Here is a 27,572-nt window from a genome sequence, read left to right as displayed (position 1 = left end):
AGGGCAGAAGATAATGTGCTACCCATATATAAGACAGACACACACCCAACAGCAAATGGGCAGTTTTCTCTCTCTGGCGTTATCTTCCTTCCTTCCTCCCACCAACACAGGGATGTTTTTTATTTTGTTTTGTTTGGGTTGCGTTTGGTTTCGGTTTTGATTGCTTTTCTTTTTTCTTTTTTTTTTAAGGTTCATACACGTGGTAACTGAAAGATGAACAGGAGTACATCATTGATATTTACCAAAATAAAAAGCACTAATTTGGTTTTGAATCTGTAGTGATCAATTTTCCATGAGATGTTTTTGTCTCATACAGTTAAGTGAAGGACTAAGTTAGAAAAATGCAGAAGGAGGGGCGCCTGGGTGGCGCAGTCGGTTAAGCGTCCGACTTCAGCCAGGTCACGATCTCGCCGTCTGGTCCGTGAGTTCGAGCCCCACGTCAGGCTCTGGGCTGATGGCTCGGAGCCTGGAGCCTGTTTCCGATTCTGTGTCTCCCTCTCTCTCTGCCCCTCCCCCGTTCATGCTCTGTCTCTCTCTGTCCCAAAAGTAAATAAAAAACGTTGAAAAAAAAAAATTAAAAAAAGAAAAATGCAGAAGGAAAAGTGAAAAGATAGGCTAGATGAAAACAATGGTGATGCTGTGCTCTCTTTAACTAAGGGAGAAAAATAAACAGTTTAACCTTGTAAGACGTGAGGGGAAGTTGAATCTGAAAGGGAAGGTAAAATAGTTCAAGCAGGAAAGGAAAATGAAAATGTACACAACAGAGCTGAGAAATGTTGAAAGATAGTATCTGAATGATCACGGGAAAGCTCCCATAAGGGTGAGAAAAACAAAGACAAATAATGGTGATTCTCAGGGTCTTAGCAGAACTCCAGATCTTGGGAAGAGTTTTCAAGTTTACATAAATAACAGAGCCTCCAAATGAGCCCTAGAAGAAGAAGCCCTCTATTTTTAAAACCAGAATATTTAAAAATTAAAGGCACAATGAGAAAGCATTATCTTTCTTGGCAAGTTGAACAGGAGTTATTTGGAAAAAAAATCAATAGGAAAATTAACAACAGGAGCAAATTTCTAACTAGAGATTGTCTGAAATTGTCAGCATGCAGAAATGGGAAATTTGGTATGTTTGCTAAAGAAATAGAATCATTTTCATTTCTTTACCTTATGGGCTGTTGTCAGTTTATTTTTGTTGTTTTTTTTTTCTTTTGGAGCTTTCTGATTTAAGAGGGAAGAAAGGTTTTTGCAGGTTGTAGAATATGGAAGAGCAGGAACTCAGAAACTTGGTGTTTACCCTAGGTTTACAAATAAAAGTCCCAACTGATGTGCATCACCTAATAAAATTATGGCAGCAGTGAAGGTCATAAAAATGTTTACAACCTCATTTCTTTCCTTGAAAGATCCTTTGGTTTATCAATCTGCATAATCTTACTTTTGATTAATCGCCAATTTTCCACTTTATGGGTCGTTATTCTGGTTTTTTTTTTTCTGTTATTGACCTTTTGACCGTTTCGTAGATAATTATCACCTCCTTCAGAGAGGAGGGTGGAGGGAAACTAAATACTTTTCTACATTTATTAAGCATCCTGTTAACCCTGGCTTGGAAAAGTCCTCGTAACAAAGAAGTTTAACACTCCTAAAATAATGGTGTTGTTGCAGATAGTTCTATAAATCAAGACATCTCAGACCCCTGCAGGGCCCTGGCAAGTGAGGTAAATCAGTGCCTGGATTTCTCAGTGGTGGACAATCTGGCACACATTTCCCCCGGAGGGATTACAATATTTGAACTTACACAACATACCTAGTGGCTGAATTAAACCCACAGACTGCCAGCTGCCAATGTCTGCATAGGTAATAAAAAAGTATATGCTTAGGTGTGATAAAAGTATTACTGCTAAGGGGCGCCTGGGTGGCTCGGTTGGTTAAGCATCCAGCTCTTGGTTTCAGCTCAGGTCATGATGTTGCAGCTCGTGAGACAGAGCGCCCTGTTGGGCTCGGTATGGACGGTACAAGAGTGCTCTCCCTCTCTGTGTCTCTTTCTGCCCCTCCCTTGCTCTCACTCTCAAAATAAATAAATAAATATTTTCTCAAAATAAATCTATCTTTCTCAAAATAAATAAATATTTAAAAAACATATTATTGCTGAAATGTGTGATAGTTCCACTCTAGTAAACTCACGGTTATAAGCCAGTCGACATGAAAGGCTTGGACCGAAGAATGCTTGAAGCATACCATAAAGTACAGAGTTAACAAGTGAACAGCTGGGACCACCTGGTTCATAATAATTTGCGAAAAAGTAACTCTTTTACCTAAAACTTATCTTACACATAAAATAAACGGAACCTCCTGAGTGTGCGTTCAGAGCCTTTCCTACAGAAGTGTTCAAGAACTCTTTAATTATTAAAAATGATTTTTGAGGACACAGCAATATGCTACATAGGAGTTTCATTCACAATATAAGTTGCTGTGGCTTTAGGGCAAATTGTTGAAATAAATCCCAAGTCATTTCCTATATTTAATGAAAGGTTATTTTTGATTTGCAAGTAGTGATGTTTCTTTACGATGTATACATTTAAGCTTTTATGTTGTTTTTGCTCACTTTTTTCAGGGAAAATTTCATGGAAATCCAATGCATGTAGCTGTGGTCATTTCAAACTGCTTAAGGGAAGAGAGGAGGATATTGGCTGCAGCCAACATGCCCGTTCAGGTAATATTTTCTGAGCTTGTGATCTTGTTATCACCTTGAACTCAATTTTTCTGAAACAGATAAATTCTTATCTTCTTCCCATCCAGCTCCTTCTACCTATGCTAATGGTGCCAACCATCCTTCCAATCACTTGGAATCAAGGTCATAGGATCATTTTTGAGTAGTTCTTTGTCCCTGCCTTCATACTGAGATAATTACCTCGTCTGTCTAGAGTTTGTTTCTGGAATCTTATCTATACATTCTTCTCTGTTTCCATTGGTCACCCTCTGATTCATGATCTTAAAACACCAGTTGGGGAATATAGTTAACTATCTCCTGGTTGAATTCCTAACTACCATTTGGATTTTGCTTCCCTCAGCGTGTTTATCCTTAGGGATTAATGTTGCTCAAAACCTTCTATATCTCCCAATTTCCTACCCCAAAAGTCCAAAACTACTCCACAAGCAAAAACTTTATCTTTTAGAAACTCCACAAATACTTGCTTGTGGATTGTTTCAATGTACTTTGCACCTGCCATTTTTGAGATTCTATTTTATCACCCTGTCCTGAATGAATTCAGAGCCCCCAACCAAGACTCATAGAGGAAAGAATGAAGCCCTTGGGAATACTTTTTCAGTTAATCCTTATAAAAAGGAAAGAATATGTAAGTAATCAGTTTTCCAAATGACATCCTCCATAATTTAGTAAATCACACCACTATATTTATTTTTAAAAGCCCAAGAAAAGTATCTTTTTTTGGAACTATTAAGAATTTTTAGATTTAACTATTGTCAGGTTATGGTTGTTTTGGGAGAAGGATGAAATTTTAACAATTTCTTCTTTCTTAGATGAAGAAGGGCAGTATCATTTTTATTTAATTTAAAATCTAAAGTATAGTGCTGCTAAAGTAAATATAGCTTGATTCATAATTGGGTAAAAATTAAGTTTCTATGACTACTATTATATGATATTCTTATATATCCTCAACTCTGCTTTTCTATATCCCTCTTATCTCTAGTCATTGTAGTGTGTGTGTGTGTGTGTGTGTGTGTGTGTGTGTGTGTTGTTCTCTTCAAATGTCAGATATCAGTCAAATTAGAAGCTACAAATAATCTCCCAGATGCATGCCACAGCATGGTACCACATGCTACCATAAAAGAAGCACTGTTGTAAATTTCAAACCTTCAAACCAATATACAAATATCTGGATGGATCTATAGACAGAGAGAGAGTGCGAGACAGAGAGAAATAACTAAAGACAAAATGAGAGAGAAGGAACTTTATAAATATTTTCCAATCTGAACAATGTGGTGTAGTTGAAAGAACACTTGACTGCCAGCCAACCGCATCGGCTCTACTTGAGGTTCCACCCAATTTGCTTGGTCAGGTCATCAGCCTTTCTAACCGTAGCTCCTGGCCCAGCTATAAGGTAAACGGGTTGCTGATGTTCTCTCATCTCTGGGTGTCTGTATACTTTGATACCAAAGGAACGCACTCAGTTTCTTTATATCTGAGGAACACTCAATGTTAGATTATTTGAATGGCCAAGAAATGGTGCTTGGAAAAGTTGGTTAGCACCTTTCTGTTGAACTAGGCTAACAGTTTCAGATATTCTTTAGTGAGCTCCCTTTTGTTCCGGTGTAAAAGTAAATCTCATCCCAGCAGATTCAACATCCCTAATTCTGAATTTAAGTCCAACTTAACGTAGCCACTATACTCATTTTTAAATTACATGTATTCATTTTATAGAATTTCGAAAGTAACAATAGGTCTGTTGTAGAATGTTAGGAAAAAAAGTTTAAGCCATAAAATCATTTGTAACTTCACTTATATACTGATAACATTTTAGTGTGTGTACTTAAGTTCACATGTCTATGCATATATCCATATATTTCTACATACATATACATATATAAGAACTAGAGATCACAAACACATGGTGTTTTTATAATTTGCTCTTTTTCTTAACAACTTAGTGCTACTTTAAATGTCATTAAATATTTTTCTAAAGCATGCTTTTTAATAGCTGTAGAATGTTCCGTATCATACTGATCCAAGCCTCAGTTCAAAGTATGCTACATATGCTACATTTGTTATTTGTTATAAACTTGTTTTATCCACATCACTGAAAGTTCAAGACATCTTTTTTCTAGGGACCTTTGGAGAAATCCTTACAAAGTTCTTCAGTTTCAGAAAGGCAGAGGAATGTGGAGCACAAAGTGACTGCCATTAAAAATAGTGTGCAGGTGAGTGTTTCATGAAAAATTAGCAAGGTGGCCCTAACTGTGCCTCTTTTTCTTATGTGCCCAAAGCTAGTACATACAGAAATCATAGGGTAACTTGTCAATAAGATAACTATCTCTCACACACTATGTTCATATTAGAAAAGATTTCTTTGGGGGAAACTTTTCAACTTCAATTTACTGGAGACTGGAGCTCCCCGCCCCCCAAATTCTAAGCCTCTAACCTTCACATCTGTAATGTCTGCATCTTCATCTGCAAAAGTGAGGATAACCACCACCACGGGCTTGTTGTGAGGACAAATGAGATGATGTAAGGAAAGCCATTAGCCCAGACCTTGGCACTTAATACCTATTATGTCTGAGCAGAAAGATATCACCACGTTTGGAGAAAAGCAAAGTGAAATTTTGAAACATAAACAAACAGGAGACATAGAGGAAGCATAGATATTTTTCTAAGAAGCAGAGAGGGACTGTAGGCTGAATTGTCATAAAGTACAGCAGATTAGAATAGAGCCTTTCAGTGAAAAGATAACTGATACATTAGCGCAGAGTTGTAGGGAACTAAAAGGGAAAAGGTATCCATATTCTCCAATAATAAAAAAAAAAGTTATTAGTAGCATCATTTGGAACTGAGAGATAAAAGGCAAGATGCTGAAAGATTTTCAAACAATCAGGAAGAAAAAATGAAGAGAACATTTTGTCTGGTTCTTCCAGTGCTATTCAAACTTCATGGGAATTAGCTCTTTAGAAATGTAGATTGTACACACTTCGTCTAGGACATGACTGAAGCCCCAAATAGTGTATTTTGAAATACTGATGATGATACTTCCCTGATGTGCTTACATGTAACAACAGACTATGTTTTCTTTTGTAAAAAGATGACAGAACAAGACACCAAATATTTAGAAGACCTGCAAGATGAATTTGACTACAGGTATAAAACAATTCAGACAATGGGTAAGTTTTTATTTTGTCTATAGTTCGACCTAGGGACATAAAGACAACATGACTAGGACTTCTTTACTGACAAAATTGATAAATTGATCTACTTCCCTGAGTGAAGTGCTTTTGTTTTTGTTTTGAAGAGAGAGTGCAGGAGAGTATTTTGCTTCCTCCTTTTCCCTCTTTCTCTTTCTCTGTGTGTGAGTGTCTGTGTGTGTGTGTGTGTGTGTGTGTGTATACCAACCAATTCAAAGTAAATTATACAGCTCAAGAGAAATCAGAATCAAAATATCATTATCACAACTAAGAAAAGTAATAATAGTTCCTAGCATTATCAGGAAATTACTAATATCATCCCTAAATGAATGTTTTAAATACAATTTCTTAAGTTGTAAGTAGAAATATAGGGTGCCTGCCTGGCTGAGTGAATAGAGCATGAGGCTCTTGATCTCAGGGTCATGAGTTCAAACTCCACCTAGGGCGTAGAGCCTCCTTTAAAAAAAATTTGTTTTTAATTGTAAGTAGAAATGTGATTCACTGTAGGAAATTTGGGAAGTAGACAAAAGCATTAAAAAATTAAAGATCATACAAAATTCCACCATCTATAGATAAACACTGTCAAAATGTTAGTATATTTCCTTCCAGCCTTTTCCCTATATATTCAAATACATACATATCTATTTATTTGCAAAAATAATAATAATACACAGTTTTGTGTATTGCATTTTAAACTGAAGTTTTAATTTAAATATTTCCCTGTATCATAAAAAATCTTCAAAGACATAATTTCAATAATTGTATGAATGTCAGAACGTAAGAACACTGCAATTATTTGATTATCTCTGTGATTAAACACCGAGTTTGTTTACAATTAGATGTTTTTTAAAAAATGGAAAGGGAAAAAAGCAATGAAAGAATGAGAATATTTATAAGGTCTAAAATTTACAAGTAACAACGGATTGATCATTCGAAGCGTGCTACCATTAGTGGGACAACTGAGGAAATTCCAATTAGGTCTAGATTAGCTAATCGGATGTACCAAACAATTTGCAGGCTTTGGTAATTGTACTACACTTATGTAAGATATTAGAGGGAGCTGGATAAAGAACAGATGGAAATTGTACTATTGTCGCAACTCTTTTGTAATTCTGAAATTATTTTCAAATAATTTTTCAAAACAAATCGGATAGAAATCTTTTATTTACTGAAGCATTTTTAACTACTGAGATGTTAGCTTAAAACTTCTGGAAGGAACTATGGATGACTGTGACCAAATGCTTAACTGTCATCTAAGATTTAAAAGCAAAGATATTCGGATAGGAATCTTGTTTGGCATATGTGACAAGTGACGTGTTCTCCTGGCATCTTCAGGATGTGTTGGCTCCTATGAGGTCATGTTTAAAATAGTCATAGTTGCTTATATGTATAATTTTTCCCTTCAGAAAAAAATGGCACAAACATGCATTTCATCAGATTATCAAAGGGGTCCATGATCCTAAAAAGGTTTAGAAATACAAATTTAATCAAGCATTCCAGCCCATTGAATGGAGTCTCATCCCAAATCTCATATGTGAGTCACCAATTTAAGCAGTAGAATGTAGAGGCATCTGGGTGGCTTAATAGGTAGAGCATGTGACTGTTGATGTCAGAGTCATGAGTTCAAGCCCCAGGTTGGGCATGAAGCCCACTTAATTAAAAAAAAGTTGTTAAAAAAGAAGTAGAATGTAACAAAATACATTAAACGATAGAATTGCTTTGATCTTAGCATATTACAATTAGAGTTATATTGATATTATCAGTGCTTCACGAGCATTACGAAGAATCAAATTGATCATTCTATCACTTAAATCAACAAGTATTCATTTTGTTGATTATAAGTGAAATGAAATGGTTTTTTTTAATGTTTATTTATTTTTGAGAGAAAGAGAGAGAGAGAAAGCGCGGGCAGGGGAAGGGCAGAGAGGGAGGGAGACACAAAATTCGAAGCAGGCTCCAGTCTCCAAGCTGTCAGCGCAGAGCCCAATGCAGGGTTCAAACTCATGAAGCACAAGATCATGACCTGAGCTGGAAAGTCAGACACTTAGCTGAACTGAGCCACCCATGAACCTGGTGAAATGAAATGTTTTAAGTGAAATGAAAGACACATGAACACAAGTTATATCTTGCTGGTGAAGACTGAAAAGTATTAGCTAATGAATTTTGAGTTAATAAAATGCTGTAGAAGCAAGATTTTGCTACATGTGGGATCTAGGAGTTAGCGAATTTGTGAATACAACCAAGAATGATTTCCTGGAGGTCAGTGCTATTTTGTAGAGAAATTGGGCCCCACGTTGTTTTGGGGCCTCTTTTTCACAATCACACAGGTCAGATTGGCATTTCCACCCTTCACTTTTCACCGACAAGAGCAGTTACTATAAATAACCACTTGCTCTATACCAATAAAGTTTAATGTTCAAGTTAAATAATACAACGTTTATTGCACATCTCCCATTTAAGAGGATAAACCATCTCAGGTTTTTTTCAGTCAGAGATTTTTCTTAATTTGTAACTTTTTCCTGCTTCTAGTTTTACTGTGAGGCAAGCCCATTCTGCAAAGGACAAAAAGGAAAGCAAAGGACTTCATCGTTATTAGTTCATGAGACTAAGTAGGTAAAACTGCAACTCTTCAGGCAGTTTTCCATAATTCCTGGGTATCAAGTAGAGTGAGGCAGATGGGTAAAGGCATCAGGAGGAGTCAAATATGATTAATGGGCACAAAGACAGGCCCCTTTCCTACTTACGCCAACCAGCTAGGGTTACTATCAATGTAGAGGTATCTTAAAAAGGAATACATTTCAAAAACTTTTTTACCTCTCTCTCTGCCCCAAAAAGGAACATGGTGTGAAGAATGGTCTTCCGTCAAGGTCTGTATGATAGAGAGCTCACTGGCTTACTTGGTGGTGATCCTTCCTGGCAAATGAGCAGATAGGGACTTACTTTCATGCTCATCTCTAACAGTCGCATTAGGCTTCTATATCTTAAGACTTAAGGATGGGAATTGCAGCAGATGTAGCTTTCAGGACAGAGACCTTTGCCTTGGAGTGGACTCCACATCTCATCTCTTTTCCTTCACAGATCAGGGGGACAAGAACAATGCCCTAATGAATCAGGAAGTTTTGACTCTGCAAGAAATGCTTAACAGTCTCGACTTCAAGAGAAAGGTTAGTGAAGAACTTTAATTTGGCCTTTTGCCCGTTTTTCTCCTTTTCCTGTATTTGATTCTACTGAAAAGAATCAAGCTCTTGGATTCCTTCAGTTCTATTTAAGCTGAATGAATAGATGGCAGTGTTTCTAGAAAAAGTGCCATGCTGTTTGCCATGCTTCTCTTGCTAAGTTCACAAAGTTGGACCTCTTGCGAGTTTATTTATCTTGCTTATGCTGTACATTTACTGTAGCTACCATTAATTTCAAGGTGAATGTTGTACCCAATTTTTATTTGCCACTATTTCAGACATGACTGTCTTAGTTTCTGTACTTAATATGCTGATGTGGGTTCTCCTACACATGTATAATTAAAATATTATTTGATGACTACTAAAATTTTAATAGAAAAATCAGTGTTCCAGTTTCTACTCTGAAAAATGACCTCATGCTAAGTAATTTCTTAGATTTCAGGATAGTTCATTGACAACTGAGCGTATTCAATCTAACCTCCTTTCACGGAGAGGAAGAACTCCTTTCTGACAAAATGAAATATTTTTTTAAAAAGGGAAACATTTCTATTTCAACTTTCTATCTCTCCTTGAAAATAAATGCATTGAAATCTGAGCTGTTACTGATAAGTCAAGAGTTTATTTCTAAAAGTTTGGCTTCGTTTTTTGTGCAGGAATTTGTGTGAGCACAGATAAATGTAAAATTTATTTTCACCCTAAATTATAAACTTTAACAGTTAGATATCAGATTTTAAGCATGCAAGTATTTAATCCAAGATAAGCTTAATGCTTTTATGCATAATGAATCTATACTATATGTTTTATGCATGCTATCTTATTCTACTTCAGAAATAAGATTTTAAGGACAGAAGGAACCTTGGAAATAATTCTGTCCATTCACCTGATTGTATAGATCAAAATATAAAGTTCCAGCAAATTAAGTGGTTTATCCAAATTCACATAGCTTGTCACAGAACCAGGATAGGAATTCACAACTTCTAATCCTTAAGCCTTTGAAAGCTATACTTCTTCCTAAATTCAGATAAAGTCCTAATAAAAACTAATACAGAAAGACTCCAATTTTAGTCATTGCATTTAAAAATAAATGAATAAACATATTTATAAGAATATAAATTTAATCTGTGTCTTTTTAAATAATGGAGAAATGGCTGTATGACTAGAAGATTCAATATTGTCACAGGAGGTACAAACTCAATATATTTACACTAAATGATATTACATTATGAGATGGCTAACTGTGGTCATGCTTCTTTCTTTGTGATGTTATTTGTGATAATTTAATAGTTTGAAAAGGCAGTGCTATGATAACTATAAGGTAGTATTCCATAAAGTATGTAGTGAGAATTGTAACCAAGCCTATATCTTCCAGGTCAGACAAATTGTTTTACAGGTTGAATTATAAGTGACTTTGGTTGTGTCTCCTGAAAATCTTTTCAGTAGTCACCTTTGTTTTTAGGAAGCCCTCAGTAAAATGACAAAAATAGTCAATGAAACAGACTTGTTAATGAACAGCATGCTGATGGAAGAGCTGCAGGACTGGAAGAGGCGCCAGCAGATCGCCTGCATTGGAGGACCGCTCCACAATGGGCTCGACCAGCTTCAAAACTGGTAAAACGAATTGACTTTAGTTTCTAGTGAAAACCACAGGAAGTACAAAGCTTCAGTGTAGCTCAGCCAGAGATGTATATGTGTTTTTTTTTTAATGTTTATTTATTTTTGAGAGAGAGACAGACAGACAGAATGCAAGCAGGGGAGAGGCAGAGAGAGAGGGAGACACAGAATCTGAAGCAGGCTCCAGGCTCGGAGCTGTCAGCACAGAGCCCCACGCGGGGCTTGAACTGACAGACCTCAAGATCATGACCTGAGCCAAAGTTGGATGCTTAACCGACTGAGCCACCCAGGCGCCCCTATGTGTTTTTAATTTTATTCCTTTGGGGCAAAAACAAAGCATCTATAGAAGTCTATAGAATGCATCAGAAATGCTTACTTTTTCTCATCTAATATATTAATCTTAAAAGACTCAAGTGAATTTTTGAAACCTGCAATAAATATAGCTTTCTATAAGGACATAAGAAGCACTAACTTCAAAAGCTTAAAAAAGGATATCTTAGTTTTTAAATGTATATCTTAAGAAGTCAGGGTTCAACGTTAGTTTTGTGTGTTCAACAAAGTGATTTATTTTTGTATTTAAATGAAATATCTCAAACGGCTAATACAACAGGGCATCCCCTACCGTATACACATAGGCTATCATGTACAGATATCCTTTGTATTCGAAAAAAAAATGTGGATAGGGCTTTCTTCTTCATCAGTGCCAAATAAAATTATCTGATCGAATGAGCACTTAGAAAAAATAATGAAAAAGAAGGAAAATGTTCAGTTGAAATCTAAAATTGCTTTCAAAGGGTACAGAGCAATACAAGGGAGATATGGCATAACTGGGGCCACTTGCACCCTGCCAGTCCCACTTGTCAAGAAGAGTAAGGAATTGGGCTCTTTTTAAAACATACTGATTTTCCTTGGGGAGATGCTTTAATTCCCTAACCTCACTTTAATCCCTTGTTTTGAAAACAAGATAAACAACAAAGGAAGCCATCAAGAACTTAGCAGATAAACGTGCTTACACCAAATTCTGTGGGGGGTTGACAGATCTTTTCATAGCACTAAGTGGGGAATAAACTTCTAAGTAGAAAGAGCTGCTGTCAGGGCCAGAAAGACTTAGCAAGTCTGTCCAGATATCCTGCCTCCTTGGGAGTGGACAGTCCCTTCAGTATCCATTTCAGCCTCTCTCTTTCTTAAACTTCAGGCCCAAGAGCCCACCTCCATTTCTGAGGTGAGATCGCCACATAGTGAGTAAAACTCTAAGCATGTAACTTCTCCAGACAGATACACTGATAATTTTTGGCTAATACTTAGGATTTGAAAAATACATACTGGAGTGGGGAAGGCAGTTCATTTCATACTGTCTTTTTTCTTTAGTATTCTTATGCATAACACTCTTCATATCATATATTTTTAAAGTTTTAAATTTGCTCTTTCTCTACCCGTTAGTGAGTACCATATCCTTAACATATATATGTTTAACAGACTTGTAAACAAAAAAATTAAAAGGGATTTGGTTTCAGATGTTGACAAAATTTTGTAAATGATGTCTATAACTATAGGTAAAAATGAGAAAACGTTGAAAACGTTTCCCATGCATCATACATCTTACAGGAAAAACTAAATCGGGAAATAAACATACAGAACTGTCACTAACTTGTAATGGAATTAAGTAAATGATTGTATTAATTGAATAATTATTTAATAATTTATTATTTGCTAGTGTGTTTAATAGTTAAAACGGTAGCTTGTTAAATGGGAAAACTATCTGCTGATTTTCATTTGTTGTTCAATAGCTTTACACTGTTGGCAGAAAGTCTGTTCCAACTCAGAAGGCAATTGGAGAAATTAGAGGAGCAGTCGACTAAAATGACATATGAAGGGGATCCCATCCCCATGCAAAGAGCCCATCTGCTAGAAAGAGTCACCTTCTTGATCTACAACCTTTTTAAGAAGTAAGTAAAGTATTATTCATTTAAATGCCTCATGGAAGCCTCAGTCTTGTGGGGTTGTAAGGACACCCTGGCTGGGGTTTTAGTGTTAAGGTGATGGGGGGGGGGGGGGGTAGGCAAGTGTTAAACAGTGAGCCTCAGGGTAAAGGGAATAAAGCTACAGAGAGTTCCAGAAGCCTTTCTGCTCCTCACTATTTATTCAACACTTCTCCCAAGAGCTGACTCAATTTTCCATGAGCCAAGCACATCATCCAGCTGAAGTTCATTTTTCACATTTTAGAAAACAAGATTTCAATGATTTCTTCTTAAGTATATATCCAAGAAATGAAGGGTGGAGACCATGTTTATGTGTATTAGCTCATCTAAAAAAAAATTCTAATATCCGGAAATTCTAATATCCAGTTCAAAGATGGCATGAAATTAACTTTTCCTTTATGTTTAGTATGATAAAAATAGACTTTTATTCTTGACTCAAGTATAACAATTAAGAATTATTTACCATTGTTATTTAGGGACAATCTTTAGGCATTTTTTCCATCTCCTGGTAACTATTTATGAGAAATCTTTGGAAAGATTTGAACTTAATGGACATTTGAATGTCTTCTAAGTGTAGAAAATTTGGATCTTTTAAGAGGACAGCATCCTGTTTCTCTGTGGTTTTCAGCCTGTCAATATTTTCAATGTTTTCAAGACGTGCTTTATTTCCTTTTAATCTAGCTCATTTGTGGTTGAACGACAGCCATGCATGCCAACCCACCCTCAGAGACCGATGGTACTTAAAACTCTCATTCAGTTCACTGTAAAGCTAAGGTAGGCAGAATGTGCTCTATCGTTTCATTTGTTTGTGGAGCCTTGGCCACTGCGTTAATTACAACTCATTTCTCTCATAGTGCCTTTCATTCAACTCTTCTTTATTAAGCACTTCCTGCATGCCCAGCACTGAGCTTTGGTAGATACCCTCAGAAATGTTAATATGAGGGCCCTGCTTGTAAAGAATATGACAATAATGATGAAGGCCTGAAGGGTATTATCATGACAGTGTGGAATCCCAACGTCAGGCATCATGGGATTAATGGCTGAAAAGGCTGACTTGGTAGAGGCTAGCAAAGCCTTGTGGTCCCTATGAGGAAGGACCTTGCAGGAAGAGCAGAGACAGGAAGGACAGTGGGATTGTAGGAGAGCAAGACGACAGAAATAATGACTTTCTGGGTCTGTTTTGTAAGCATGTGAAATAGGGAGAGGTAGACTTGAGTAGATTGGGGACAGAATATGAAAGGCTTTGAATATCTTACCCATGAAATATGATGGTATGTACTTCCCCTGTGATTGCCCAGCAGCTAGCTTATAGGATTTTCCACAAAAACTCATAATGCTCTAATTTTCAATATATCCTTACCATGTACCTGATTTAAAGACATATGACTTTTGTGTTATTGCTGCTTTGTCTGTGCATTTGATCCTTTCCATTAGCATGAGAAACCAAGACGTATCATTTTCCCTAGTGACACTTAAAATAAGGAATTCGAACTCAAACTTTCAAAGATTTTCATCATGCATCAATCTGCAAGGCCGCCAAGCTTTAAATTCCTAATCACTAAGTCACCTCTGACTACCATACGAGAGGTAATGATGTCATGGTAGATAGTGATTTAAGGCCCCACAATAGGGTCCCTGATCACACATCACTATTGGAACTTTATTTTTATTTTATTTTATTTTATTTTATTTTATTTTATTCATTTCAAATCTATTGAGATGTAACTGACATACACTATAGAAGTTTAAGATGTACAGTGTAACGACTTGTCTTACATAAGTTGCAAAATGATTACTACAATAAGTTTAGTTAACATCCATCACCTCAGAACTCCAATTTTAAAGGGAAGGCATTTTTCTTCAGTTTGCATTTTAAATACCTGACTTGAAATTCTTAATCATTTCCTTTGTGTGAATTTTGTAGGAAGACTTAAGAACCAAGAACAAAAGGCAGAGGCCAGGTTCCCTTTCAAAATTTCATGATTTTCAAAAGTTGTTCATTCATTCCTCATCCCTACATTTCTATAACCCAGAAGACAGTAACACTAAAGGGAAATAGGATAGAGGGGTGGTGGACATCCTACTTTTCCTTGAGATACCCCCAGAGATGAAATGGTAAGTCTAAGATGCTCTCTGGGACAAAAAGGGAGATGATTAGGGAATGTTCTCAGCCAAGAGTTCAGAGTGGAAGAAGCTCCCTGAATGGGCATCACCTTACATGTTGTTTGAACTGATTGCCAGGAGCCTAGACCATTAGTCCCTGATTTGAAAGCAACGTTCCTGCTTTCCTCTTCCACCTGACTGTTGGTTCCCTATCCTTCTCTGTACCCTGTTCTTCACTGTCTTGATAGATGATCTTTTACTAATATTCAAACTTTTTCCCTAAAACCCCTCCCTCCCAAAGAATTCCAGCCTCCTATTTCAAAAGGAGCAGTGACATGGGATTCCCTTTAGTCATCAGCATCTCACAGTGGATCAGATCCTTCCTGAAGTATGATAGGAAGGCAGAGAGGGAAAACTTGCTGCCCTATTTCATATGACCTCCTCACCCTTCACTACTAACAACTACATACTTATCATATTCCAAACCCTAACACCAAACCTGTGCTTCATGCAGGATTTTTAAGGAGCCTTTGTCACATTCTACCCACACTTTTGTTTGAGCTGTCTATCATCTATGATTATATTTCTCTAATGCCAATCAGTTGCTTATTTCCATTTTCCATATTCCATCTATTATATTTAGCTGGACCTCTTCCCTTTATGTGTAGCTACGTCCACACTTCTAGGGCTGTCCTGGCCATACATGAGGAGCTCAATACATGCTGAGTGAATGAATGAGTTTTGGGATGAGTGCATGATTGGGATGAGTGAGTGAGTGATTGGATTAATATCTCTGAAATCGACTGAACCCACAGAGAGGGTATATTAGAGGTTATGACTCAAACGATTGGGAAAAGCAAAAGAATAAAGGATCTGACACCAGAAGAAGAAATTAAAGGAATTCTTACTCTGATCTTTAATCACTTGTTTGGAATTAAATCTTTTTAAGTTATGAACATTTTAGCTGGGACTTACATAGTGTACTTAAAGATTGCAAATACATTTGAATTGGAATTTTTCAGATCCCAGAGGCCTGGTCTTTCTCAGACTTTTTGCCATAAAACAGTTATCATCAAAACATTTTAGTTTTACCAAGCTTACAATTTTTTTATGATATGAGAATAAAATGGAGCCATATTGATACACTGGAATGTTTTTCTTATATTTATACACTTAACCCAAATTTGAGCTTTAGCCAAAATATATAGCTATTTTTCTGACCTAGCCAATGTATTATCCAACATATATCAACTAAAGCAATATGGAAGTACTTCACAAATGTTTGTCAATACGGTAGGAAATGGCTGGTGTCAATATTAGTAACATGACAAACTAAAGAGGAATTGTACATTTTTATTTTTATTTATTTTTACTTTATTTTAATTCCAGTATAGTTAACCTACAGTGTTATATTAGTTTCAGATGTACAATATAGTGATTCAACCACGAATCACATAACATATAACTGAAGATAACCCAAATTCAATTTATGTGTATAGGACATAAATATATTTATATATTTAAATATAAAAAGGCTCTTAATACTTTTAATTTTTGGCTCTGATTCTTATTTATGTGTCTTTCCAGACTACTAATAAAATTGCCAGAACTGAACTATCAGGTAAAGGTGAAAGCATCTATTGACAAGTAAGTTTCTAATTTCATTTTGAAACATGAAAATGTGAGACTTTGTAAAAAGAACTTCCCTCATTCTATAGAATTATTTCAAACTTTTAAATATATTTCTCTAACATTACATATCAGTGTACTTCAAATATTTGACTTTGAAGTTCAAACATTTAATAGAACTCCAATGAAGATTTCTTTAAAAAATTTTACTATAAAGTCTTGAAATGAAAATTTATGACTATATTATACTACTCTCTAAAGTATCAAAGAAAGTTTTTACTAGATCCATAAAATAGCTCATTTTAAGGAATCTTCTTGGTTTTACAGGAACGTTTCAACTCTAAGGTAAGACATTTATTTTATATATTTTTTGATGGTCCCATAAATGTATTTTACCTGAGACCATGTAAATAGCTAAGGTTTTCTGTCTAGCAATCGAAGATTTGTTCTTTGTGGAACTCATGTCAAAGCCATGTCCATTGAAGAATCTTCTAACGGGAGTCTCTCAGTAGAATTTCGACATTTGGTGAGTTCAACAGTAAAATTACACAAGCTACTCCCCCTCCCAAATCAGACACATCCTTAAGAATAGGCCTTATATGGGGCGCCTGGGTGGCTTAGTCGGTTAAGCATCCGACTTCAGCTCAGGTCATGATCTCACAGTCTGTGAGTTCAAGCCCCGCGTCAGGCTCTGTGCTGACAGCCCAGAGCCTGGAGCCTGTTTCCGATTCTGTGTCTCCCTCTCTCTCTGCCCCTCCCCCGCTCATGCTCTGTCTCTCTCTGTCTCAAAAATAAATAAAAACTTTAAAAAAATATTAAAAAAAAAAAGAATAGGCCTTATAATTAAATATATTTTGGTTTCTGGCATTTCTTATGTGAGATTAAGGGCCACATTGAGAAATAAAACATGCCATTATTGAAGAATTAAAAATGTTAGAAAGACCACAGTAACTTAACTCAGAAGTCCAAGTTCTCAAAAATGGTGAGATAGTACCTGAGTATATACAGCAATTGGTCAATATATTTTGGAAATAATAACAGACGTAATTGGTCTTGTAATGGATAGGAATTCCTGGTTTCATTTTTTAAATGTCCCCACGAAATGATATCCAGCAACAACATGTCTGGCCGAAGGTGCTTTCATTTTTAGAGTAGCTTGTGGGCAGGTAGGATATTCCTGGGTCTGGCGGTTGCACAGAGTTTGCCTTGGCATGTCTAGAAAGCTTCTGACCCAGCCTCAACCTGCTGCTTCTTGTTCATACCACTTCCTCTTAACCTAGAGTTCTCTTCCTGCTTTCTTTCTAATTCTTTGTATAGTTCTTAGATTCCCAAAGACTCTACTGCTTTTCTTGCCAGATGCATGATACTCATGATTAGCACTTAGAAAGGACCTCACCCGAATGTTGGGGTACCACTAAGTGAGCTTCAAAGGGTCTAATTTCTAAAAGATAAAATTTAGGTTAATAGATATCTGCATATACAAATGTATGCTGGCTTTTATTTTTAATTTTGTTTTTGTTTGGTCTGTACTATTGAAGGGTACATTTCTTTTTCACTGAATCCCTCCAGTGTGAGACTGATAAATAAATAAAATGTAAGGAGGAGTTATGTATTATACATCCTTATAACTAATACTCTTTTCACATAGGTTCATTTCCTATTCTTAAGAAATTTTCAATAATGGACAATGTTTGCTAATAAATAAAGCTGTAAGAGACCTTAACTTAGAGATGTCTATCTCTCAAAACAGGTCATGTGGAAAGGACAAGGAACATACCAAAAAAGTGGTTAGGTCTTTACTCCAGGAGAGATAACACATAAAATAAAATCTTACTTTTTAAGGTGCTCTTCTAGTTACAAAGCATTTATATATATATTATCTTTTGCATAATAACTTAAAAAAAAACTTTATTTTTGAGGCTGGGGAGGGGCAGAGTGAGGGGAACAGAGGATCCGAAAAGGGTTCTGCGTCCACAGCAGCGAGCCCAATGCGGAACTCGAATTCACTCACTGTGAGATCATGACCTAAGCCGAAGTCGGACATTCTCCCAACCGAGCCACCCAGGCGCCCCGCATAATAACTTCTAGTTGCTTTTTAATACAAAACTAAATGTAGAAAACCAGAGAGGCAAAAATGAAAAAATTAAAAATCATCTGTAATCTCACTACCTTATAACACTCTTACATCTTTACTTTCATTTTCATTCTTTTCTAACTTTTGTGTATGTACTTTTTAAGTGAGATCAGACTGTAGACACTATGTAAACTGTTGTCTGCCTTTTTAAAAGTGAAGTCATCTATATCATGAATATTTCTGTGTCCCTGAGTCTCTAACGCCATGTAGTAGCTTGCTGTGTCCTGTGGCATAGTACCTCCCATTGTTTGTTTTCCTAATCCTCTGTGTTGGTTTCACAGGGATTGAGAACCATTGCAGCTTAGCTCAGGTGATGCTTTCCAGGTACAAAGGAATGCTGAGTAGATTTTAAAAAACCAGCATGATTTCCTCTTTCCAAAACGTGGGCTGAAAATCATAGTCTTAACAGTATGCCAACTTCCTCACGTCCCTTAGTGAAAGTTTCTAAAGTGACATCCCATGAGATGAAACCGTCAGCTTCTTTCTGTTGAATCTGGGCACCTGTGTCAGGTTTCCGTAATTAGAAGACATCTGGGTTACTGTTCTAGAAAGCAGAATTGTGGCCCAGAAAATCACTCCAATAGGTATGACCGACTCGATATTTAATTGATAATGCTGTTATTCCTTTTTTTGCAAAGCAACCAAAGGAAATGAAGTCCAGTGCTGGAAGCAAAGGAAATGAGGTACAAAATGATTTCTACAAGATAATTATTTTTAGGAAATAACTCTATAATATCTTATTTTTACAAAGCTTTTAAACTGCCCTTTATAGTTTTATGTAAAGTCAAATTCATGTTTCTCTGGTTACAAACGTAAAGCTGGATAAGTGCAAACAGTCTAAGAAGTTTTGTCTTAAAGAGGAGAAAATAGAAATTGCATATAATGATACCCTTTTAAAAGAAAAACTTAACATTTTGGTTCACATTATTCTAGATCTTTATCTATGTATATATTACTTTACAATATATGTACACATTGTTTCATAACCTGCTTTTTCCCCACATAACAATGTAAGGTGAACAGCTTTCCATAACCTTAAATACTCCTAGAGAACATCACTTAAAGTGCCTGCACTGAATTGCATTTCACAGGTGTGCTGTAATGTCTTTAGTCAGTTCTCCCTTATTATAAAACATCTTAAAATCACTCATTTTCCACAGATAAGAGTTAAGTCTCAAACTTCATGACATATTATATGAAAATCAGACGTGAAAAACAGCCCTGTTACTTTATGGTATCAGTTACCTTGCCTTTTTACTTCAGGCTTGTGTTCCACTGGATGAAACTGATTAACAGAACAAACTGATGCCATTCCAGTATTTACATTTGAGTCAGTAAATGACAGAGTGGGCAAATCCTGGGTTGGAAGTGGCCTTGGGGATCATCTGTTTTGTTGGACTAGATGCTAGGACTAAATATACTAAAACTAAAACGTATTTGGAATTAGAAAGCCTGGGTTTGAGAGTATTCTGACAGTGACTGAAAATGTGACCTTTGGCAAATGATCTGATAGAGAAAATTTTTTCCTCTTACAGATCAGGGTATAATGCCCAACGCTCTCTGTTCAGAGATGCTGCATATGCAAGATCATCTACACAATGCAGTTGTAAAATAGTGAGGCTTATCTCTGGTGTGGTTGATATGGATTCAATCTCCTGGCTTTACAGTCAGTCACAGCCTCTATGAGAAATCTCTTTGAATTATTTGAAAGGAGAAAGCACCTTATAAAATCCAGCTTTCAACTGCAATCAATCTAGCTCTCCCCGCAAAACCGCAATGATTGACCACAACAGGTTTAATACACTACGTTTTCTCTTCCAAAAATTCTTCATTCTCTTAATGGCTTAGAGAGCATTTGCCAAATATTACAGCCACACCAAAGATGAACTAAGCCTTCCTCCCAGGGTAAGCCTTGTCTTAAGCCAGAGCTGCAAACGGGTCTCTACCACCCAGATACCACAGGAGCAGAGCTTTTGAGTTTAAGGATATTCTAGTAAACCGGAAAGTAGAGTTATTGTTCTGACCACATTAGCACATTATAAATAAAAAGCTATTTCACACATCTCACTGGAATTCTGGACCGAGCTGCAAACACTTCAAGCAGCATAACATCCTTGAATAGTACTTGCTAAGTGTGAATAGACGAAACACAATGCTTCTTAACTTTTCTTAAGTAAAACAGATCAAATGGAAATAAATCTAAATAGTCAACTCTCCAATACGTTGTCATCTTTATAAATGTAAAATCAAAATCTTTACCCCGGTTTCCTTAGAGAAGAAATCTAAGTATATCATCTACTACCGTATGATAACCAAGCAATGTCTTATTAACACTGTCTACTTATATTACGTCGAATGAATTTCCTCTTATTTTTGGATTAATAACAAAATCGTACTGTTGTGTCAGAATGATTGTATTCTTCCTTTTTTCCCCCTAAGTTTGCTAGAGCAAGAAAATTTGATTTAAGCTATTCCTTGAGCTCCCCCTGTTGATGGAATTGTAATATGACTCCTAGGTACATTTAAAATAAACCATAGACCTGAAAGTTGTTTTATGTACTGCGGGAATAACTGAGAAGTCACAAAATATACCAAGTGGGCTCAGAAAGATGGGCCAAAAAGAAAACAAAAAAAAAAAACCCAAGGGGTTGGCCAGGCAGTAGGAGTGATCAAAGGAAGTCAGGAAAGAGCCTGGGGAAGATCTAGTGATAAAATGGAGTTCATAAAGTCATAGGGCCAAAGATTGTAGTAATCAAAATGTCAGGAAAACAGGAAGGTAGGATATGATACCTCATTTTCAAATTTCAAATAGTAGTTGTTCCTTATCTGTGAGCACCTGCAGCAAGAGTTCACAGCCCGATAAGAACTTATTTAACAAATCCTCCTGTGGCATTTACTATATACTGGGCACTAAGAGCTTCACTGACATTGATTTATGTAATTCTTGCAACAGTGCTATGAAGCAGATGCTATTAGTGTACTTATTTTAGTTAGGGAAACTGAGGCACAGAACGGTCAGGCCAAGATTCAAAGCATGGCTCCCATATCCATGCTCTTGGCCACTAGGCGATGCTGCCTCTGGGATCGGAAGATCTGCCCTGGGAGAAGCATTATCGCTTGGCACTGATCTTTGTCCTCCTCCTGCCCCTTACCTCATCATGTTCCCTCCGTTTGCTGGGATTCCAAGAAGGGAGGTCTTTGCAGGTGTGTGAGGAACATCTCATCCTTTCTCTACTCCAGCCGCTGCTGTTACTGTTCTCACTGTACCCACCCACGCAGAAATCACGTAGCTACCTCAGCCAGAATCCTTATAAAGTTTAGAAGAAATTTAAAAGAATTCTTTCTCAGAAAATGTTGTTTTTGACCTCTCCCTTATGTTTAACGTGCATCAGTGGGGGGATGGAAATAGCACCATGTTGGGGTCTGCCCCCTGTAGGCAACTGACCTGGCTCAAGCCACTTACCCTCACTAACTCCCAATTCCTAATCTGTAAAATGGGCATCATGTTGATCTGCACTTAGAGGGTTGTTAAGAGGACCAAATGACATGGTATGTGTGAGAATCAACTGTGACGTGCTGTGCTGTGCGATAGATGTCTGCTATGGCTCTTCCTGATCAGCCCTCCAGGCTGCCCCTTTGTAAAGAACGGGTATTTACACGAGTGGAGAAATGACTGTAAAGATGGTACCTGACAGGACAAACTGCTGATCCTTATCCTTCTCTGCCCACTGCCAAAGTGCTCGGCTGCAGATGTTCCTTTTCTAGGGCCCGTGAGCACATCCTTCTCTGGCCCCAGGTCCCTGAAACCTCAAAGCACCACGTGTGTGTGCCCTTCTTATAGGATCACATATCTCGGGTTCCTACTCCCACCCCACATGTCCCCACCCCCTGTCTGATAGGCACGCGTGCATACACAGACACACACACACACACACACACACACACACACGGGGCACACATGGGGCCCCTCAGTTCTGCTTTTGTGGTTGTCAGAACTTGGACTGAATGATTACTGAATGATTGAGAACAGACCAAGATGTCATGAATGATAGTTTCCCCAGGGGCACCACTCCAGGCTTCCCTAGCACCCCCATGCCTCTTTGACTCACATTATCCAAAAAGAGGTGATCGGTCTGGTTGTACAGGGATCCTGGCTATAGGACTGGGTGAAGGGAGGAAGTTGCATTAGACCCATACCGTCCCAAAAGGACCAGAGAGGTACCTTAGAAGTCACCTCCGGATTTTGGGGGGTGGGGGGGTGAACGGTGGAGCTCTGGGTCCCCCACCCCTGTTTTAGTCAAGATAGCTCTGTTTTATATATTTTACAGGCTGGAACCCAGATGGAAAATTTCTTTTCAAGAATGTGTTTCAAGGTTAAAAAAACATTTGAAAACCATTGGAGTTAGACAATTTCTGAAGCTTTTTTGACTAAGGTTCTATAATCTGCAAGAGCGCAACATGGCGTAGGAGCTTTACTTTTTTGAAAAAAAATGAATTTAATTTCAATAATTTGCTTTGGAACTTTACAACATCCCTTGGGAAATTTGTAGACACGCTGTCACAGAATCAAGGTTAACAATTACTCCTTCTTTCTCCTACCTTTGTTCTTTTCCTTGGAAGAACCACTGTGAAGAAACAATTTCATCACCTCCCAAGTGGCCAAACTTGGAAGGAATCAGTTCATCCCTATACGATAAACATTCCCAGGAAGGAGACTTTCCCAGAGGTCCTTATCTGGCAAAATGCTGACTAGAGAGTGATTGTTGAAATGTGGAAACTGTTCGAACAGGAAAGCTGGAATTGCAGTCTCTTGAGTTTGCTCTTTGTTGGTAGGCTTTAACTGATAAATGACAGTTTTAGTCTTAGACTGAGGTGTTGGGTAATTTTGTTTATGTGGTGGAAAGTCATGAAGCACAAAGAAGCTATTAGTAAAGCCTGGGTGACTTGAGTTTCATTGAACAGAATAGCCAAACAGATGTTCTTTCAAGGTTCAAGGTTCTCAGACACAGATCCACTACTCACACGCCAACTAGCCCATGCATTGTCACAGGAAGTTGATTTCCTTCTGAACAATTTAAGAAGTGGCAACACTTTTTAGAAGAGACGTCAGTACAAGGATAACACTAAAAACGTTAACTTTTTATGTGGCACCCTCACACAGTCCCCTTATTTTACTGTGTGAGGCTGAGATTTTCCATCTATTTCTTATGATTCTGTGATTGGGGTCTGTATCTCCTGTGATTGTACCATCATTTCCCCTTTTATCATTGTTTCCCAGCATCTAAGCCAGTGTCTAGCACATGATAGGTAGTCAACAAATACACTCTAGGTGAATGGATGATTGTTTTCTATTCCACGTAGTCTTCCCCATGAAACATTGTCATAGACTGTGGCTTGTTAAGAGATAAGCAAGGAATTTAGGTGAAAATTAGCTTTATCCCAGTCATATTTTCTTAACGGAGGTTTCCTGTCAAGTCAAAAGCCATAGCTATTTGTTAACATAGTCTAGGTTTCCAGGGTGTATTATTTGGCACTGAGCAGAGAAAAGAAGAATATGGTGACATCTATACCTACCTTTCCTGAGGTTGTGTGTTTTTTTTCCAGATGGAGCCTGGTCAAGCTGTTCTGTCACTTTTCCAGTTTCTTAGCAGATTATCCAGTGTGTACACTGGACAGTGACTTTACACGTACAATAAAGTCAATCCATTTATATTTTCAGTGCCATATAATATAAATATCATAAATATGGATGTTTTAAATCCATAATCATCTCAGCTGATTAGGATGGCTTTTAACACAGCCATTAATGGTGCATGTTCTCCACAATGTTTTCCCCAGTCTATAAAGAATAGACCCTGAGAATGTGAAATTGAATAGCGTCCCTGGCTTGGACTACACTGATAAAGTAATAAAGACTTTGACCGATGGCCATGCAAGCTTTGAAATTTAATGACGCTTCCTTTTGTCAGAGCACTTTTCTCCAGTCATGTGTATTGTGTGTCAGCTTCCTTGCTGGATTTCATTCTCAGTATGCCTCACAACGGCATCAGAGGTTTTAATTAATCATTAGATATTAGTTTGAATCACTGAATAAACCTCTCACCATCTACATTCCAGTTCAGTAAAGTAATAACCAAAGCACGAAGCCTTTTCCCAATGTTAATGGACAACTCTAAGCGTCATTGCTCTGTCTGTGGAGTCCTGGTTTCTCACACTTCGGATTGTGAATACACAGGTGCCATAACACAGAGATCTGAGGAAATCATCTATAATCATGAATAATTATATCATATTTACATTTAATTGTATAAATTAGACTATAGAGGCTATTAGTATAGGGGATGGATAGGACCTCATACTCAAAAAGGCTCCCTTTAGCTGTCTGCCAGCTGTGCCCCCCCGCCTACTGAGAAAGATGTCTGTGGGATCAAGGCAGGGTGCTTTCCCAGAGTCCCAAGCACAGATGGCACCACCAATGCAAATATTTCTAGGCACAAGCAGAGGCCAATGGGCCACGCTAGTCAGTGAGGTTTCTCACAGAGGTGGAAGTGGGGGTGGAGGGAATGGGCAATGGTCCAGATTGGCCCACCTCTCTCCAGGCCACCATGTTCCAGTGGAACTTTGAGGAGTTGAAACCTGGCCAGTTAGGTAATATGAAAGGTTAGATGTCAAGGCAGGAGGCTATATCATATATCAGTTTGTTAATTTGATTTATAATGGTTAAATGTTTAGACATATGGTATGTGGGTCTCCATCTGTGCTTGCCTCAAGCCTCTTAAATGTTCTACGCAGGCTTATATCATCCTGTCTGCCATTGAACTTAGTGAGAATGTGAAAGGCACCCGTTAGTGAACATGAAATTGTGGATTCTTCATTTGTCCCAGGGTTTGCATAGTGTAAATACCCTATATAGGGCAGTGAGATTCTCTGTTGTTTAAAAAATGTGGGTTTTGTTCAACTTGGTGCCTAAACACAACCTGACTCCTTCATCTCATGCTCAACCGAAGAAACAGCAATTTCTTTACTTCAAGACAGGAGAGGTTTGGGGGGAAACTAGCTATTTCATGCGTTGGATGTCCTGGGAGTAATTTTAGGGATGGTCTAAGGGATTTGTAAGCAAAATTTCCATTAACATAATTTCTAGTAACCCAGTAAGAAGCAATCCCATGAATCCAGCTACCTGAAGGCAATGTAAGATATCACACGGGTCTAACCCAAGGGAGAGAGGAGTCTTTAACTTTCTGCTTCCTTTTCAGGAACAAATCCTAAGTTTAACATTCCTCATTGTCAATAAAGTCTTCTTCATGTAATTGTCTTTCATATCATCATATTAGAACTATTTTTATTATTTGAAACTTAATACAAGAAGATTCCAACTTGTTATTAATACATATTCAATATTAGATCATTTCTCCTAAAGCTGATTCTGCTGCCTCCAATCCTACCCTGAGTTTCTAGTCTCAATAATTCCACTTCTGTTTACAGGTTCCCACAGGCTTTTTTTTTTTTTAATTGTTGAAGGCTTTTATACCATCTCCAAATTTTCCACAACTCTTTTGAGACTAAACATAATGTGGATACAGCACATTGAGACTCATTGCCTCACAAATTCCACCCGAGGTTCTTGTTAAAATGCAGAATCTGATTCAGTAGGCTTAGGATAAGGCCAAAGATCCTGTTTTTCTAACAAGCTTTTATATGACAGTGCTGCTGGTCTTGGGAACATAGCAAGGTGCTGTAAGATTTCATCAAGGAAAACAGCAATCTCTGTCCCACTCTTTCCCACTCTAAACCCACTTTTCAGAGGTGATCATTTTTTGAGTTGAAGTATTATACTAACATCATACTAGCATTTTTTGAGAGAAAGAGAAAGAGAGAGAGAGAATCTCAAGCAGGCTCCATGCCTGGCACCGAACCCAATGCGGGGCTCAATCTCACGACAGTGAGATCATGACCTGAGGAAAATCAAGAGTTGGACTCTTAACTGACTGAACTACCCAGACACCCCTACCATTTCTTGACTTTTTTTTAAAATTATATATCTGACTCCTGAATTCTTTCTATAAAAGGTTAAACTATGGCTCTTTTATACCAGATCTCCATACATGTAAATTTCCCCCCACCTTCACAGTATCATTATATAATATATTTTGGCTTAGTCAATATATTCAATGTTTACATTACTATGAGTATATAAAAATTATTAACAGCTGACCATATATCATAGTATAATTGTATTTCCATTCTTGTATTACTTTTAGTTTTCCCTGGATTTATTAGTTGCCTCAATTTTTTTTATTTCATCACTTTATTTTATGTACCTGTCACTAATATAGCCCAAAACCCTTCTTCAAAACTTGAAAACTTTTTGCAATATGGCCAAACAACTCAATCTGAGTTTTTGTTTTTTTCTTTTTTCTTGGCAACATCCCTCTGAGAATCCTCTATCACTTGCTCTAATTTGGGCTGATTGCCCTATGATTCTGTGCACAATTATTTTTTTATTTTTTGGGTTTTTTTAATTCCTTTCACCATCATCCTAGGAAGTGCATTTTCTACTTTACTAGATATTGAGAAATTATTCTGTAAAGTGATGTTACCAACTCCCATCAGCAGTGTATGAGTGTTATCATTGGGTTATACTTTTGATCTTTTTTCTATTCCATTTTCTCTATTAGTTTTCTGGAATTTCTGCTAGCTTGTTATTGGAGTTTGTGTATTAATTCTTTACTATCTTTTCTATCCTATTTTTTTTAATTTCTTCATTTTTTTTGTTTTACTTTCTGGGACATTTCTTTCACCTTGTTTCCAGTCCTTCTGCTGACTTGTCTATTTCTCTTATTATATTTTTAATTATTAATTATTATTTTCTGAATGTTCCTTTTGATAGAATCTTAGTCTTGTTTCACTGATGTAATACATTTGTTACATCTTTAAGGATATTAATAAAGAGCTTTAAACATCTTAAAGAGCTTTTTAGTGAATACACACACACACACAAAAGGAGAGAGAGAAATACAATGAACCTTCCATTTA

At 37.1% G+C, this 27,572-nt stretch overlaps 1 protein-coding gene across 14 annotated transcripts in view; it reads left to right on the top strand.

Annotated features, from left to right (window-relative positions):
* STAT4 (signal transducer and activator of transcription 4) overlaps window positions 1–27,572 on the top strand; it is a 114,195-nt gene that overhangs the window by 73,799 nt on the left and 12,824 nt on the right. For all 14 annotated transcript variants that reach the window (XM_042949500.1, XM_042949491.1, XM_042949489.1 and 11 more), the window contains 11 exons: window positions 2,606–2,704; window positions 4,837–4,929; window positions 5,805–5,883; window positions 8,983–9,068; window positions 10,537–10,688; window positions 12,479–12,637; window positions 13,352–13,444; window positions 16,361–16,420; window positions 16,730–16,747; window positions 16,835–16,928; window positions 19,175–19,219. In XM_042949500.1, coding sequence (XP_042805434.1) covers window positions 2,606–2,704; window positions 4,837–4,929; window positions 5,805–5,883; window positions 8,983–9,068; window positions 10,537–10,688; window positions 12,479–12,637; window positions 13,352–13,444; window positions 16,361–16,420; window positions 16,730–16,747; window positions 16,835–16,928; window positions 19,175–19,219 — 978 coding nt within the window. The remainder of the gene's footprint in view (window positions 1–2,605; window positions 2,705–4,836; window positions 4,930–5,804; window positions 5,884–8,982; window positions 9,069–10,536; window positions 10,689–12,478; window positions 12,638–13,351; window positions 13,445–16,360; window positions 16,421–16,729; window positions 16,748–16,834; window positions 16,929–19,174; window positions 19,220–27,572) is intronic.

The sequence above is a fragment of the Panthera leo genome, chromosome C1 (assembly GCF_018350215.1).
Source record: "Panthera leo isolate Ple1 chromosome C1, P.leo_Ple1_pat1.1, whole genome shotgun sequence".
Lineage (NCBI taxonomy): Eukaryota > Metazoa > Chordata > Mammalia > Carnivora > Felidae > Panthera > Panthera leo.
This window is presented reverse-complemented; position numbering and strand designations above follow the sequence as displayed.